This window comes from Vidua chalybeata, chromosome 1 (assembly GCF_026979565.1).
Source record: "Vidua chalybeata isolate OUT-0048 chromosome 1, bVidCha1 merged haplotype, whole genome shotgun sequence".
NCBI lineage: Eukaryota > Metazoa > Chordata > Aves > Passeriformes > Viduidae > Vidua > Vidua chalybeata.
In genome coordinates this window covers 52,221,316-52,239,840 of record NC_071530.1, presented here as the reverse complement: position 1 = coordinate 52,239,840, position 18,525 = coordinate 52,221,316, and the positions used below count along the sequence as shown (strand labels likewise).

The 18,525-nt window shown below is 39.9% G+C and overlaps 1 protein-coding gene across 2 annotated transcripts in view; it reads left to right on the top strand.

The window, feature by feature from the left end:
• Positions 1-13,870, top strand: part of HECW1 (HECT, C2 and WW domain containing E3 ubiquitin protein ligase 1) — a 251,088-nt gene extending 237,218 nt beyond the window's left edge. For both annotated transcript variants that reach the window (XM_053933981.1, XM_053934027.1), the window contains 4 exons: positions 2,737-2,883; positions 4,348-4,462; positions 5,701-5,899; positions 13,395-13,870. In XM_053933981.1, the coding sequence (XP_053789956.1) occupies positions 2,737-2,883; positions 4,348-4,462; positions 5,701-5,899; positions 13,395-13,506 (573 nt within the window). In that variant the 3' untranslated portion in view covers positions 13,507-13,870. The remainder of the gene's footprint in view (positions 1-2,736; positions 2,884-4,347; positions 4,463-5,700; positions 5,900-13,394) is intronic.
• The last annotated feature ends 4,655 nt before the right edge of the window (positions 13,871-18,525 follow it).

Sequence of the window (18,525 nt, the reverse complement as noted above, 5' to 3'; positions counted from 1 at the left end):
GGGGAGGAATTCCAGCCCTGCTCAGCTATGAGCTTTAAAGTAACAGAAAGCAAGCAAGGCTTCAGGGGGTATATTAAAAACTTAATTTAGCCTGCATATAGCAAAAGGTTGCAAAGGATGAGCAGAGTCAAGAGTAGATGAAAAGAATGGGGCAGAAGAATTAAAGTAGGAAGCCTCTGTAGGAACAATAACACTGTTTTTCCACAGACTCAAATGCAGGAGTTTTTCATGGACTTGGAACTGAGAGCTTGCATTGACAGACATTGAATTGACAGTACAGTGGTTTACCTGGAAGGTATGGCTACATGAGACTAATACACAAAGGCAGACAGAAACATACAAACATATTCAGAAAGGCAAATGAGACAAGTTTGTATTTACAAGGGAAGACTACAAAGTTGAATAAGAACTGAGTTGCCCTGATCCATTTGAAGGTAACATTTGGCATACTATTTAATTGTTACAGTCTCCTCAAAGGAAAGAGAAAGCAGTTACATAGGAGTGTGTTGTGGAAAATAAGAAATGGCTCCAAAGAGACTAGAAAAATCACAATCTGTTGTAGATACTGTGGTATAAAAGCAATAGGACACTAAAAGCCAGATTTTGATGCTGTTGTCTAGTACTTTATTTCCTATGTACTGGACACTGACCTTGCTAGAATTAACAATGGGGGGAAAGGTTGGTTCTCACTGTGAATTACAACCATCAGAATACGAGTGTCCTAAGTGAAAGTAAGATTTTCCTCTTGAAATTTACTAAGTGCTGACAGCAAAATAACAAAGAAATTGCAGTCACGTTTTATGCTCACAAATGGATCCTAGGTGGAAATTCTTCCATGCCAAGAGTATCTAGCCACTTAAATGCCATCTGAGTATTGCTTTGCTTGGTGCACGTGCAAGTGTAGATCACAGTGGGAGCTCTGCTAATATTTGGGAAGATGGATTTCAAGGGCTAGGTAAGGAAAACAATAAATATGCCGTCTCCTTGAGAAGCTGTATAGTAGATGGCTACAGCCCTTTTGTCTTTCTTCCACAATGACAGTGACCAGTCAGCGCTGATTTCATATTTTCTTGTCTCATCTCTGATGTGTATTGAACTTCTAAGGCTTTCAGGCCAAATCCTCTTTGTTGGTACTTTCTTAAGGAGAATTTATTCCACATCAATTCCAGCCTACTTACTGGAACCCAGAGCACTTTTGTAACAGCAGTGATACAGTGTCAAATCAAGCATTACACATTTTTACTGGTGGGGGCCGAATGACAGTTTGATAATTTCACTTATAAGACAGAGACGTGTCAGTTGCTTGTGACCCAAAGTACTTTCTCATGCTTTTACCCAGTAGAAAGTGTTCTTCCAGGCCTTAACTCTGAACTCTCTTTGTGGATACAACCTGTCTCTGAGCCCTGGCAATTGTTCCCATCAGGTAAAAGGAGTGAGCTACATTGGTTGAAATGTCTCCTTGCTACTCTGAAACCTGATTCACAATTGTAGCTCACAGCTGCAGTTAATGCCCCTAAGAACAAAAACCCCAAAACAGGGACACATTGCTATTGATTGCTAGCCTCCAATCATAGGTAATGAATGGTATTTGAATGTATACAGAAAATGAGAAGTTGAAAAATACTATAGTTTTCTAGGTGTTTGTGGGAAGTCTTGCAGGAGACTTTGAACATCTGGACTTATGGCCATGCTTAAAGGTAGGCAACATTTAGTCTTTGGTTTGGCAGATATACTTAATGCCTCACAGCCTTGAAGAATACAGCAAGGTAGCTGGGCCAGAGCCTTTCTTTCTGGGCAATGAAGTATTGCCTGTATAATGGTGATGCAATGATTTATGTTTGGGAATTTAACCTGAATCAGCTAAGAATTCCCAACTCCTTCCATCTAGCTTTGCTTGTTCCTGCTGTTTCTCAACAAAGCTACCGATTAGATGACTCAGTCAATGTTTCTTAATTCATAATACTGCAATAGGTCCCTCAAGTAAGGTGACCTAAATACTGCCTATGCTGTGTGATGTCTGTTGGGCTAATAAATAGATAATAATATAAATAATACTAGTAATGAATATGTATTCATACAGTTAATTTACTGTCTGTGGTGGACATCATGGTTTTAGCAGCAGAAAACTGAAGAGAAGAGCAACATAGTCTTCCTTTTAAATCAACTAAATTGAATGTGAAAATAATTGAAAGACAAATACAATTTTCTGTCACATGGGAGGAGGAGTATGTGCTTGTTGGGTAGGATCCATACTGATTCCTTAAATCGCTTCTCAATCTCAAGCCTTAGTAGCCCAAGCCAACTAAATTAACTATCAAAATGCAAAGAAATGCTGCAGCTCTTGCTTAAAATAAGAAAAAGTTATTTACAGTACAAACCCTTCTCAGGTTTGGATGGCTGATACAAAACTCTGAATCCCACAGTGACTATTTGTCTGTGCAAGGTTGCTGTACAGGTCTTGTTTTAGGTAGTGTATTGGGAGTATTAATTTTATGATACTTTCTTTAGCTGTTTGCATTTCTCAGTAAACACTTTTACTAGCACTTGGGGAAGGGTAACACTTGTTGCCTAAGAGACAAGTAGATATCCCTTCTAGTTGGCAAAGCAGTCTGCTATTCCAATACTGTGATTGCCTCTCCATCCTGTTGTTTCCTGTACTGTTGCTTCGATGATGTCGTGTTTGAAACACAACATGATCCATACAATGCTACACCACTGTTTATCTTTGTTCTGTAGGTGACAGAGAGGGAGTTGAAATCTGGAGGGGCAAATACAGCAGTGACAGAAAAGAACAAAAAGGAGTACATTGAGAGAATGGTAAAGTGGCGAGTGGAACGAGGAGTGGTCCAGCAAACAGAGGCCCTGGTCCGTGGCTTCTACGAAGTAAGTAGCAAAGTGATGCTTCCACAGTCATCCCTTCTTCGTCTGAATGAGTAGCACCCTGGTTAAATGCTACATTGGTACCCTAGAGAGCAACTAAACAGACACAAACAGCAAGGAATTGGAGTTCTTGGATCTCTTGTCCTGGTTTTGGACAAATTAGGGGAAAACACCTCCAAAGGAGCCCCCTATAGGAAACCAAACCCTCCGCAACCTCCCCCCCCACCACCAGGTTCGGGAGGAATTCCTTCAGAGGGGAAAGTGGAAAAAAACTTGTTTATTAAGGCACAACAAAAAAACACTCCCCGGCACAAGAGAAATAGCCCAAGATGACCACAGATGTTTTCACCAGTCCAAGGGAGTTGAGCTGTATCTCTCTTCGCCGCAGAGGGTACGGAGCTTCTTTCGCAGACCCCGGGGGAGCTCCTGCCCGGAGTAGGTCCGATGTCTTCGGGGGGGGGGGGGGGGGAAAGGGAACAACGGAAACCGGGAAAAAGGGAAAAAAAAATGGCCAAAAAGCAAGCCAGCGAAAAGCAGAGAAAAAAAAGAGAGGAAAGCAGAGCCAGCAAAGCATGCAGCCAGCAGCAAGCAAAGCAGCAAGCAAGCTAAGCGGCAAGCCAGCAGCCAGCCGGGGGGGGGGGGGGGGGGGGAAGGAAGACAAAACAAACTGAGGACAGGGAACAAAAACCACGATTGGGATAATGAGCATGAAAATGTCCTGTCCCCACGACATTCCACCCCTTATCCCATATCGTGAACATGTTACTGAACTTCCTTCCCACCTGCTCAAACCTTCCACACTTACACATTCCCTTCCATTCTCACTTGCTCTGACTTTCGACATTTACACATTTCACAGACAGAGACCTTGGGTATAGCATGTTTAGGATTAAATGAGAAAGGAAAGAAATGTGTCTTCTGAATGTGATAAAGCATTACTTATGATCAAGACTTAAGAACGACACTGCTTTCCATTCACACAGTGAGAGAAGTAGGCATTTGCAAATTTTGTTCTACCATGTTGTGATTTTGGGTTAGGATTAGGGGTCCCTGACAAAGAAAGATTGTGAAGAATTGTACACTTTGATAAGAATCTGATGAAACACACAGTGTCTTCATGGATTTGTTCCAGTAAAGTCAGTCCGTGGGTGCAGTCCAAGCTTGCTGGTTGTATTCCTGGATACTGCTCCATTGTTGTCCCTGTATTTTGCAGTTTATCTTTGCTGAAGACCTGGATCTGAGAACATCTTTCTGGCAGAGCTGTTACAAGGACTGGGTGAAAACCTGTGGTTTTGCTGACCAACTCATGTAGTCACCTATTCTTACCCCTCCCTAATCATGCACAAACATGCAAATGCAAACATTCCAACTTTGTCAGGATGAAGAGCTGGCCACCAGAACCATAGGTTTATAAGACTTTGCTTCATTTCCAGTCTGACCTGTGCTTACAAGTGGTTTTTGTTGCAGGTTGTAGACTCCAGGCTTGTCTCTGTTTTTGATGCCAGAGAACTGGAGCTAGTTATAGCTGGCACTGCAGAAATAGATCTCAATGACTGGCGGAACAACACAGAATATCGTGGAGGTAAACTGCCTGCTCATGTTTACTACTATCTTGACTGTTTCAGTCTAAAACATGGAAGTCTTGCTCCATCTTTTCTTTCTGTCTTTCCTGAGGGAAATGCCGTATTTTGTCCAGGTAGTTATTGTGAAGAATAACTCCTGAAAAAAAGATCTCAGGTGTTGTGGTGTTATACTACTGAAATTGCTTCTGCTATTTCTGTCCAGATTTTATCTATTCAATTCCTGCAGTTAGGAGGAGTTTTGACCATTAAGGACTGAAAAGGATTTGCACAATTAGATCTAGAAGTTACGAGTCATCTAAGATGTCTATGGCTGAACTCTTGGCCTTCCAGAAAGTAGTTCCATAAGTCCTCTTGGCTTCAGCAGGGTGCTGAAATCAGGAGCTGAATTGCACAATTCCCAATTGCATTTCAACAACATACGGATCTTGCTTAACTGTCCCCTCAGCCTAAAATATGTCAAGTTGGATTTTTTTTCCCCTTCTCTACTGCTTGGTCTGGTTTTGCTTTAAACAATGATTTAATCCAGGCTGTCTTGGATGATGGAAGAATATGAAATTTACCAGTTCGGCATCATAAGTGGAACGTTCCTGAGGTTCACATATCCTCCCCTGAAATACAAGGTTTCAGTCTTTGCTGGTCACTGCCCAGTCTTTGGGTTACCTTGAAATATGCAGCTTACCACAAGCACAGCTGGTCCCCAGTGTTATTCTCCTACTACATTTTTCTATTTAACTTTCAAAACAGATTCAGCCTGGTATATGCTGGCTCTCACTGGCACAAACCAAGGCTCAGAGCCCCTCAGGTGAGAAGTTTGCCAGGGAAGGGCTCATGACAGCAAACTCTTCTCCATATGTCGAACACTATTGCAATCCAAAAGAGAATTTACTTGGGATCCAAAAATTGTTAGCTTGTTGAGACTCACACTGTGTGGCATATTGCTGGTGGTTTTTAGTATTGCATGCATATAACCCCAGTTCTTGCCAAGAGATTTGTGAGAGACCAGTAAATCTCAAGTGGATATTTGAGTTTCAAGGTCCTAAATGAGTTAGTGACATTATAGTATCCACAGCCAGGACAAAATGGAAGCTGGGACCTGCTGCTCATGAAGAACAAGATATATTGTTAGGCCAGTATCTTTCCAATAGGAGATCTACTACCCCATACTAATGGGAGCATTTTTCAGTGTTGCTCTTCTCAGTTAGGAGGGAGTGATTTTTATTTCTCTTGCTTGGTGTAGGCTACCATGATGGACACATAGTGATACGGTGGTTCTGGGCAGCCGTGGAGAGGTTTAACAACGAGCAGAGGCTGCGATTGTTGCAGTTCGTCACGGGAACATCGAGTGTGCCATACGAGGGTTTTGCCGCTCTCCGAGGGAGCAACGGCCTGCGGCGCTTCTGTATAGAGAAATGGGGGAAAATAACCTCCCTCCCAAGGTATGTCCCAACCAGGACACTGTACCAGAATTGCTACTAAAAACATAGGCCTGCTACTTCATTGCATCTCTCTGTCAATTAATGAATACAGTAAGGACAGCTAAAAAAAAAAAAAAAAAAAAACAACAAAGAAACAATGATCAGTTTGTTATTCTGTAATTACATTCAGAGAAAATTGTGGTGTAATATGTTCATCTAAGACTAAGAAGAGTAAGATTACAGCAGTATTTTATTCTGGAAAAAAATCAAAAGCTGTCTTTTTGATTTGCAGGCTCAATTCAAACTGTTTGGAATCTTTGGAAATTATTAAGATTTCCATAGGTTCAAACCTAGTTCTCTTATTTTGATTCTGGAACAGATTCAGATCAACAGGATCAGCCAACTGATTCTGTTCCCTTTACTTCCAAAGTGCTAGTAAAAATACTCATGAATTTACAGAGATATGAAAGCCAGATTCTGAGTTTTGGCTAGAGACCTGAGTGTAATCCCTTCATTTATTCTGATGGTTCCACTTTTTTGTAATGAAGAAGCTTAGCGATGGAACTTCAGACCGTGTGGCGATAATGTCCAATTTGTTACATCTAGTTCAGTCAGTCAGCTAGGAGCAAATGAGCCATAATGTCATACAGAATCAACAGACTTGGCAGTGATTCCCAAAGGAGGGGTCATCTTCCTTTTCAGAACAAAGGGACAGGGGCACAAAGTGGGGCACTTGCCTTAGGCCACCCAAGAGAGTGATGGCACAGCCACTCATGGTTTCAGCTTTGAGTTCTGCTTTACCACTTTATGAGTGACCAGCACTCATCCTTCCTTACTGAAGTGAGTAACCTTTTCTTGAATGTCCTGAGGCTCTGCCCCATTGGAATTACAGAGCATTTCCGTGCCTCTGAGATACTTTTGCTACAGTGGCCCTTTTATATCACATTTGCCCTCCAAAGGATGCTTTCTTCCTGCTCTTATCATTTGTTTTCAACTACACTGCAAAGGAGGCCACTTTTATGGCCCAGAGCAAAATTTCATCTCCTAGACCTCACAAATATAGTCAGACAATCAATTAACAAAGGGTCTGGTCCAGCTTTCTCATTACTTGCTCTCTGTGTTGTTTACCCAGAAACATACCATAAGACATGGACTTGAGCAAATGCCTGGAGTCTTCTGGAGAGGCAAAGTCCAAATCTGGTCACCCTCTCAGTCCAAGCCTGCTCAAGCCCATGTTTATGCAGTGGGAGATGCAGAAACTGGAGCCAAGGCACTATATCAGAAGGTGTTCAGAGCTGACATCTTATGTGGACTCCCTCTGAAGTCAAGAAATGGGAGTAAGGGTTTTCAAGGAACAGTTCATCTCGCCTGAACACAGACTTTTGAAATAGCTCAGCTGAGTCACAGCTGGTACATTTTGGTTTGTGTCCATCTACCATAAAGACTCTACGGAGATTATATGCAGGACTAGAGCCTACATGAAGCTAGTTGTGGGCACTGAGATTTAAAACAAGATGAAAACATGTAAGGTCAGTGAGATGACTCATGCCCTCTGAGCTCCAGCCAACAACGTGATAAGAAAGCCTGAGAGCAACAGTTTGCTATTTGTAGTCCAGATCCTCCTTTTGCAGTATATATATGTATAGTCAGGTTCTATGTAAGGGTTTCAGAGCTTACTGAGGACATTCCTGCCTGCAGTCAGCAACCAGCAGTCATAGACTCTGCAGCATTTCTGCAGAGCTCTCTTTGCACTCTTTCTGGGGTGCAAAGGGGCGAGACGGGTGGGTGGACCTTGGTGCATGCACAGAAAATGCCCTGGCCTGACCCATCAAGTTCTGAAAAGGTAATTGGCCCCTTTCTGCTCTGTTTAACTTCCTTTGTGAACCTAGGCACTAATTCTGACTCAGATTCAGTTAGTCTCAATATTTTATGTTTGTCTGCTGATCTCTGATTTGCTCTCCCTGAAAGAGGCCTCTTTTCCAGGTGAAAGTTGGTAGCACTTGTTAGAAGTCTTAGACCTCTGCATTCATTTTAGCCAGGGGAAAAAGAAACAAAACTTGCTCATGGGAAACAAACATAGCTTGATCACCATGAATTATTGCCTGCATTTTTATAAAATTATGGGGTGCTGCCAAGTATACACAGTGCTAAGAAATGCATAAAACACACAGGCTAAACCTGGAGGTTCCCTAAATCCTTAGTTAAACAACTAAATGAGTATTATTTAAAACTTGTTTTTTAAATAGCTGATTATGGTTTGCCCATGTTTATTGAGATTTATTTACATACTTAAGACTTATAGGCTAAAAAAAAAGTCATATGTCATATCCTGTCAGCCTTTTAGCCCTGTGTGACATGAGTCACAACAAATTACCACCAAAAAAACCGTAACAAATTCCCTTTTCACTTTAACTGCTGTACAAAGTGTTGAGAACTTTTAGCTCTATCAGGAGAATCCATGACTCACTCTCTGTTCCCTTACTTCTGCTCCAGGTGGCTGAAGTATTTAGGCATATATCTCTTACACTGGCAATGGAGCATGCAACTACCATTTGCTTATAGTGAGCAGAGATCTGCTAACACCTAAACTAGATAGGTTAGTACTGTTTGCACTTGCAACAGCAACATGGCAAGTCCAGAAAAAAAAGGCATGGTGTAAATTTCTAAAATGAAGCACTTTTCAAAGAATAACTATGAGACATGACACTTAGAGTGCTTCTTGAAAGCACTGATGATAAGCAAGACTTATTCAGGAAGGTTGAGCATCTAGTAACTTCATTCTAAATTGGTGGATTTGTTCATTAGTACCAGTTCCCTGTATGAACAGGGTAATTGTGGTGTAATACGTTCATCTAAGACTAAGAAGAATAAGATTACACCAGTATCTTATTTCTGGAGTGTGCACATGTGCCAGACACATTTTTCCTATCTGTATTTACTTTCGAGATCACATATGTTAGAAAGTTGAGGCACCATACAGCTCAGAGATGCTGCTCTTATCCTAGATCTCCAATGACCCTAAAGCAAGTTCCAAAGAGACTGCCAGCTTTGCAGATCTGTTGGTGTAAATCTGTATCATGGGTTCTTCCAAACTGGTATAACTTGTCATATAAAATAGCAGGTTCAATCACTTGTTCATCAAGCTTGAGTTTTACTCTTCCTATATAATATGGAGAGTTTTGTCCCAAAATGAAGGTGTTACACATTTAACTGGTTGCCAGAGTAGAAATGGTTGGAGAATTTTTGCAGCTACGGCCTCTTCTGAAGCAGAAATCCTCTCTTCACCTTTTCTGGGTCATGTAGGTTTGTAAATGGAATCAGTTTTAGCAGTAGTTCTGCAAGAATGGATTCTTGTCCCCCACCAAACATTAATGAAAAGCCACTGGTTTTCTAGCTGGAATAACATAGCTTCATTTGGTACCATGGGAGCAGAACTCCTGGCCCAAAACAGAACTGTACTAAGAACTAGCAGTACTTTCTACTATAACTATAGGAGGCAACAGTTCAGTCTTTTTAAATCCTCAGCTGGCAAAAGTGTTTGGTGCCTACAAATGCCACTGTCCCACCTTGTTGCACTCCTCACCTGGCAAAAACTCCTGCCACTTCCAAGATTATGTCTGTTGGAGTATCAAGAAAGTAAGGACCTCAGTGTGTATCCCAAGGATTCAAATAATCACATTTGACACAATGAAGTCACTGTTCCCAACAGTGCTGAGCTGCAACTACCTTTTCATCAGAAGAGATTTTCATTCAGCAGTGTAGTGTATGTTATGTATGATGCAAATTACCAGTGTTAGTAAATATCTGATCTGCTGTAAGAGAATTCTGTTCCTCACTATTGGATGATCAAGTATTTAATCACCACAGAATCCAATATAATATTTTTTTTTAAAGATTGTATGTGCATACAAAGAACTTTATTCTTATAATTTCCTTCTTTACCAATGGACTGAGTGCATGGACTCTGCTGTCTCTTACCTTTCCTTATATCCCATCCATCTTCTCTTTCCTCTTTTTTCAATACAACAGCAGTATCCGCTACAAATCTACGTTCATCTATTTAACACTGATTCCCAGACAGCATGTAAGTGTTCCCTCTTACAGGCAAAAGAAACAAAAGCTACTACTTGTGGGTTCTCAGATTGATAAATTAGCATTTGTGGGTTCATTTAACAAAAGCAAGGTGAAAAGGAGAACTGCCCAGTTTCTGCCTGACAGGCATGATTATGTTAGAATGCAAGCCTTACTATAGTAGATAGTTTCAAGCTATAATTAGGGTAGGAGGGGGTTCTGTACCCACTTGTACTGCCTTTGGATTCTCATCTTTATGGGAATAAAATAGTGACAAAGAAAAGAAGAATGCAAAAATCTTAAAAGCTTATACTCATAATTTTTAGAAAGAATTCTTAGAAGAAAATAAATGGTATAGCTCTGTGAACAATGAGCAAGATTAAAAGTTCAAGCCCACCAAAACTGTATTAAGCAATAAAGACAGACTGCCAGGAAGAATGAAATTTTTAGTGGTCCATTTACTGCTTGACTTACTGGAGGATGAGGGCATATGAGGATCAGCGTTGGTTTACATTACTTTATCTTGCATTTTCTTCTGGAGAAGCAAGAATCCTTCCCATAAAAGCTCTTACCAATGTAATTCTTATTCCAGGCCTCACATACCCTGAACACCCTCTCAAATGTCAGCAGGCTTATGTGGTAGGAGGCTTAAATCAAGGGAAGAAATATTTTCTCTTTGCTGTGACTACTTCTGGCACTACTGATGTAATGTTTTTACCCCAATATGTGTGGCAAGTGTTCCCTGGATTATGCTTATTGTAGTCACTCTCACTGGGATCAGTAGTATGAGGCCAGTATAATTCAGGAGGAACTTGCCACTTTGGAGGATGGAGCACAGTTAGATAACAGTGGGCATTATGGAAAGCATCACTGATTCTTAATTGCCTTGTGTACTGCAGTATCACACAATATATGATGAAAACCAGACAGTTTTGCACATAATTGTCTTTATGTAACATTGAGTGGACCTCACAGGCATCACTAGAGTTGCAGTAGATCCACATTTGTTTCATAAACCAGAATATGAACTCAAGTTTTGCCCTTAGCAATGTAATGTGGTTTGCACCATAAGTAGAGAAGTGTAAACCTTACCTGGATAGTGCTCCTGAAATGCTGTTTTCATTTCAAATTTGATGACTTTTCTTTGAAGTGCAAGGATTTTTTCTGTGAAGTTGTTGAGCTGGAGAAGACGAGAGTGTTGTTTAGCAAAATGTTTCAGTGTTTCTAGACATGTTAACATTTTTTCCTTTCTTTGCTCCCCACAATAAATTCCTTGAGACCCTCTATAGAAGAGCCCACATCTGTAAACCTCATAGTAAGAAAAGGAATTGATCTTTTTTCTGAGTTTCGCTAGGTCAAGGGTGACTCAATGCTGTCAAGAGCGTTGCAAGGGTGTTTCATAACCAGTGTGAAATCAGATGGATAATGATTAGTCAAGATAAATGTCTGCAAGAAAGTTAACACCAGAGTAAGTGGCTGTGGATACATGTGTAACACATAGTAGGATGCACAACAGCAATGTCTGAGATGCTGTTGTCTCAAACAGTTAAATGTGCCACGGTTGAGTACTATACAGAGGTCTGGTTCTGCAAAACTACTTTAGAAGAACTCACACCTGAGCCACCATGGCTGTGCCACTTCCAGTTCTGGAGCCCAGCAGCTGAGCTCCTCAAGACCAGCTATCTCTGCATGGGGCTGTCTTGCCTGTGATAAACATGTTTGAATGGACTACAAGAATCCTTCTGTTAATTAATTCGCAGTGGTTGATACGTATTGCCAATGGATTGTAGAAACAACTTATGTTGCCAAAGATTGTTGAGATAAACAATAAAAAATGCAGGGCTACTCATGGATAATACACATGAGCTGCCATGTTTAATTTCAAGGGATGAATCAAATAATGGCTTTATTAATGTTCCTTTTTCACTAACTCGGGCATTCCGAGCTCATTTCCACAAATTCTGTGTTTATTGTATTCTCTTCTGAGACTAACTAGCTAACAAATCTTCATTCAGAAGGGGAAAAGTATGGTAAAAGCTCTCCTAATTGAAATTCTGTAATGCAGTGAAGATTACTTGCCTCTGGCTATTTCAGTTGCCTCATTGCTTTTAATGATTCACCACTGGCGCTTGATAAAACTCTTCCTCTGAATCTACAAGTCTCAGGCCACCCCATCTACTAGTATTACATTTTTCCCACTTTGTGGGTGGCCTTAGAGATGACTAGCATGGCTTCATGTAATGTTCTCCAGGATAGCTCTGCTGCTTCAGTGTAAGAGAAACAGCATTGAGTTGAAGTCTGAGGTAGAAGAGCTAGAAGTGAAACAACTCAATGTCTTCTAAATATACTAGGGGCCAGAAATTCAGACATTGTTAGCCATTGAGGCTACATTTCCTTCTGGAAAGTTTTATCAATTCACATTTATTGAGCAAGAGGAAATAGAAATATTGCTATCATCATGTAAAACTCTAAGCTGACTGAAAAAATCCTGAAACACTTTTTACTGAAAATGTGCCCCTACCATGTCCATTTGTCGAATGAGCTGTGCAGTTTCTCAGTCAGTTGAAATTGCTGAACTGTTGAGGTAGGGACTGTTTCTTTACTCCGCATTTGTATAGCACCTCCCACAGTGAAGTGCTGTCTGCCTCTGGGTCTAATTGCCGCTGCCAGAAAAGCTGCAACAAGGTGAAGGCACGCATAGAACCCATTCCACGGCTTCTTTTGAAGGTGCTGCCAATGTAAATATAATGTCAGGTAAATGTGACGGTAAAACTGGGGAAAAAGATGGTCATCAAGTTTGTAGCTTGCTCTGCACAGAATATTTTGCATTTGTCTTGGTTACTACAAATAAATACGTTTAAAGGCCAGACTTGCAGCAGATGGCCAACAGCTGACTTGCTGAATATTTTCAGCAGCCTTCATTCCTCAGTTAGCAGATCCCTGAATGATCTTTTAGCAGTCAGGCCTGCCTCACTGCAAACACATGCTCAGCCCATTCTGTCACTATATTCCATCACATTGTGTTTGTCCACTGGTGCAAAACTTGTTGGCAGTTCATGTTGGATGTACAGATGAATGCCATTTTTTAAAAAAATCTTGAAGCAACAAAATTGTAGTAATTAACTTCTCTATCAGGCCCTAAACCCCAGCTCCTCAGTCACCTCCAGCATTCTTCTCCATCAAGATCCATACAAGATCCCTGCAACATCCAAAGGAGGAATATCAGATGTTATGTTAATACTTAGCTTGTGTCTTCTATATAAAATATTAATGTGTATGTGCAGATACATTTGAGTACCTCATATTTTGGTGGAATTCAAAAGTTTTACTTAGAGTGAATTTGAATATCTTGATTCTCAGTAGGAACTAGTTTTCTCAGTTCTTATTTTCTCATTTTTTTTAGATTAAGCATAACATGTAGCTTTTTTTTTTTTTTTTTTTGCAGAGCACACACATGTTTCAACCGTTTGGATCTTCCACCTTACCCCTCATATTCTATGCTGTATGAAAAGCTGCTGACAGCTGTTGAAGAAACTAGCACCTTTGGACTTGAATGAGGGGGTTCAGATACTCCTGGTGTTTTTATGGCTGATGATGTCACCTTTCCTGTCCACCATCATTTGATCTTGGTTTCCCATGTTTTTATTTTTGAAAACAAAACAAAACTCAAGATTAACAAAAGCCGTGCATGAAGAACTGCTACCCTCTATGATCTAACCTTCATGCTTTCATCCTCTGTTTCCAATGGACTGCTAGTCTGTATGCAATAGAAAAACAACTGTCTCAAGGTTTCTGTATATCTCTACATACCTCCATTAATAACAATGAAAATACAAATGCAAGTTACACTACACTTGACCAAATGTTAATAAATGTTTACTTCCACCTACATTGATTAAAAAAATAAAAAAAAAAAAACTTTATCAAGCATTCCAAGCTTTTATATACCCATATCTTCTAAATCAATTCATAGCCCATCTTACTTCTTAATTGTTGAATCCAGTACTAGGAGCTGGTCAAATATATCATCATCCATCCCTATTTTCCCTGTATGTATTGTCCATCTGAAAGACACCTATGAGCAAAACTGAATTTTTTATATATGAACTCATGATCCACATCAGTTGTATCAGCTGGAACTGGCCCAGATACATGGTGCAGATAAGACCTTCAAAAAGTTAAAGAAAAAAAAAAACAACCTGTAATGCAATGCAAAGCATAACGGTGATTGTTATGATTGTTGCTTGCCAGTACTGGAGAGAACTTGCACTTCAGAGCTATCGGGAGGGGCATCTCCATTGTAATGTTTACCACACAAGAAGCACAAGGTTGTGCACACTCAAGAAGGATGCTTTATTATGTAGCATAAAGGACAAGGCTCCCTTACCTTAGTATTGTATATGACAAGGAAATGACAAGGAAAAGGGGAAGTAAGAAGAATGTTCTACTCTTATGAATACCCTTGGATTCTGTTTACCAGATCTTTGTTTTCTGATGTTTAAAATGTTCCTTTCCAAATGACAAGTCTAGACAATCCCATCCCCTGTGTCAGAAGGCATTTATTTTCTGTTAGGTTGGGCTAATCCATGGTTGCTGGGGGCGATTTTCAGTTCTGTTGTTTCTCTTTTCTTGTCCAGTGGAATAGTCCATATCCTCAAGAGTGATTGGTTGTAGGCAGAATGTTTTCGTCTGGAGTCTGTCAAATGAGAAGCTGCAGTGAATGTGAATGTTTGTCAGGTATGAAGGGAACTGTAACTCTCTGTGGGTTAAGATTTTGGTGTACATTGTCTTGGAGGAAGCCCAGAGGCCCTCCAGTCATACTGGGTACCACTAAACTAAAGATCCTGCTCTTGTTACTGCAGACATAACCCTCTTCAGTTTGGTGTACTTTCCAACTCTGAATCCAGGGGCAAAAAGGAAAACAGCAGTAGGCTTGTCTTTGGATGTATTTTACTGAGACTGTTACAGTCAAACTACTGCTCTGATTACATTCTAGTTACTAATCTTTGCTGCCCTTGTTTTCCAAGACTAGTCTCAGATTGAAAGTCTTTGTCTTAACTGGGAAACAGAAATACAAAGTGTTTTCTGACACTAAATATGTTAAAGGATGCAAGAAATGCAAAGTGACAGATTTGTGAAGGTATGTGAGAAGGTAACATCATAGTGTTTAGCAGCTTGCATGAAGTATGAAACCCCTTCAGGGGCTTGTTGCTGGTAGTTTTGTGTTAGTTATGCTTTAGATCACTGTAAAATCAGGAGACCAGTTCAAGATCTAGCATATCTATTTCGTCTTAAGTTTTCTTTCCAGAGGAAACAATTGGACTCTGCATTCTCACATATTTTTATGGTGCTTGTACAGAACCTCATCACAATTGAAAAACTTCATTCTGAGAGTTTTACATCTTTCTCCTGCTTTTATTCTTAGGTCAGTAGGTATTTGAAAGGTGATGGACCCAAAAATATATTTCTAAGCAAAAAAAAAAAAAAATTTTTTTTTTTGTTAATGGCACATAAAAAAATCTGAAATACTTAAATTGCCCCCTTCATTCAATTTCTGTGGCATTTCAGCCACTTTTATACTAATTTACTGTATGGCTTTTAGTGAGAATCTATGTTTTAGTATATTGTTTAATATTACAGTTGCAAACAGAGGCTGCAGCATTGTACCAAACACCAAAAATGATGTTTACTGTTTCCATAAATGAGCTCTCAGGCATTGATTCCATGTGACCAGCCCACTGCACAGGAGAGATGGAAAAAATTTTTCTCCAAGCATCTATAATGTACACGTGAATTTCATCAGAACAAATCACACCAGGAGACGCTGAACATGAAATCTTCCAGTGTATGTAATTCCTGCCTCTTCACCTCTGGGCCCCCAAATCCAGTGATTCTTGTATGGTTTCTAATTTATTCCTGGTGATGTTATAAAGTTACCTGTACTATGTCAAATGTTGGATGTCTTCCAACGTAAGAAGAAAGAGAAGCATCTAACTAGTTGGTCCATGTTTGGCCAAGGAAAATCAAGAGCTGTCTCATTAACATAGTAAAAAAAGTGGAAAAAAAATAATCCACTCTTTACAATGCTGTATATTCAATTTTTTTAAAGTATTTTAAAACTATATTTTATTACAAAATAGTGAAACTATTTTTTGTAGCATAATAAAAGATGTTTGTATTTCAGAGACAGCATCAAGCTCCACTAAATGAAATACAGAAGGCTTTCTCCTGAAATTCTTCTTCACAACATTTTCTGGCACTCATCACACACTAAACTAGATTATGTTTGGCAGATGCCATCTCAAGCACCTTGTGTGTTGCTCCTCTGGGAAATACAGAGCATAGCCAGCTACTTCCCATCAAAATCCTTGATCCAAGTTGTCTTTCAAGCACACAGCCTAATATTTTTAAAAGCTGCTTTCTAAGTTGACAAAGTCATGCAGATTTCCTTGCAAGTTTTTTGGATGTAAGGCCAGGAATAGAGACAGTTGACTGTTTTTTTCATAAAGCAAAGAGAAAGAAAATGCTATGTGTGGCATATGTGCTATGCTTTCTGCCATTCCAGCCCTACCCCTCTCTCTTCCCAAATGCCCTACCCCAATAGGTTTTCAAACTGCTACATCATCTTTCTGATATCCGGATCAACACTTCACAGTGTTTCTCCATTCCTTGTGTCATGCCATGGGCAGAATCCAGTCTCGTCCTGGAGTGAGGGGGAAGCCGTGCATCTGGAGTGTCAGAGTGAGGCAGTGAATGGTGCTAACAGGAGAGAGGAAGGAACCTACCTTCCTTGGCCTGTTATTTAACCTGCCCATTATGCAATTAATTGACTTTGTTGTTGTTGTTGTGCATATGCAAGACATACCCTTCCTTGTTCATCTGTTGATTCAAGTGCTGTTACTCCCCAGGGCTGCATCTTCATTTGTAAAACACTGACTGCTGATTACAGAAATTCTGGTTTCATTGTTTCCCACAGGAAAGACTAGAAGATATTCCAAAGGGCAGATTTACAGTGAAATAATCTTTTCAGCTCTTTCACCTCAGTTCCCTTCAAACCTGATGGTAGCTTGATATGGGGGTGGCCAAGATTAAGATACAATGTCAACATCAGTAGATTTTTAAAATTCAAGTGAAAATGGAAGAGCCAATCTGACAGCTTTCATGAATTCTGGTTTTCAATTAGAGCAATGAATACTGGCAATGGTTTCAGAGGGTCCATATGTTTCTCAAAATGATTGTCATGATGGTATTAATGGTATAGGGAGGGAAGGGGGTTTTTCTGTTTTTGAAATCCTGTTAGCATTAATCTGGAGATATGATAATGGAAGTAGGTATTTTAAATCATCAGTAGGTCTTCCACTTTGAAGTAGACTCACTGACTGTTCAACCACATCAGCTATGCAGGATTTAATCCAGTGTAAACATCTGCATCTTAGTGTTAACAGTGTCAGGTCTAAACCTTAAAAATGCTGTCACTTCGGTCTGCAGTAAGTTGCATAAGTGTTCCGTTTCAGTCTGGCCATATTCAAAACTTGACTTTTATGTTCCAGAGAGGTCCATGGCTATCACAAGGCAAGAAGTGAGTGGTCCAAACTACAACTAACATCTAATGAAGAAATCATGAGTTTTGTACAGGTCTGACACGGGACTTTTTACACCCAGTTTGCTCAAGTGCCCATGAACTTTTGAATGAACTGCAGCTGAGGTTTGAGTTTGTAGTGTAGTCTGAGAGATGGCCTGTGGGGAGGGGAGTGTTTGTTGGAATTGTGTTTTGTTGTTCTAGTTTCACTGTAACAAATAGTTGACATACCTCTAGTTGGAAAGAATAGGATACTGAATTTGAACATGAAAATCAAAACTGAAATAAGCTAAAATATAAATGCACAAGGGACAAGTTAAACTCATCCTTCACTATTAATCCTTTGACAGTCCATGGAATTTCAGAAGAGCAAATTTGACTGGAGATCTATTTAATTCCTGTTGAAATTATATTTGCCCTCTCTCCGTAGTAATATTAATAGGGCTTCCCAGTCAAGATTAAACGCTTTCAGTCAAATGCAGACCAACAGATCTTTCAACAACAAATGTGGTGCTTTTTTATTATTCTTGCTGTACCTCAGAGTTCATTTTGAAAAGATAAAAATACTGCAATATACAAATCTGGGATAGATTTTCCAGTTATCACAAGCTCCAAAAGATTGGATTGTTACTTACTCACTACTGAGTCATGTAGTTCTTTTGTTCCAGTAGAAAAACAGATTCCTGTAGATAGTAGATACTAGGTATAGTAAATATTGTTCATTAGTCAAATTCCCTGCAGCTTCCGATTTACCTAATGGAAATGTCTGTTACGGTTTTTGTTAAAGACTACATAAAGTCAGTGGCAGGAAAGGTCCTCATTATTGGACTGATTTTGCTTTTATTGACAGAAAAATGTCACATGATACTCAGGCTGTGCTTTCTATTCAACCATATCACTATGGAGGAATGTCAATAAAATCACTTTGTTATGGCATTGTGTGGACTGTCTATAAACTATTTCATACAGGCTGGAAACTGGCATTGTCAAAGCCCAC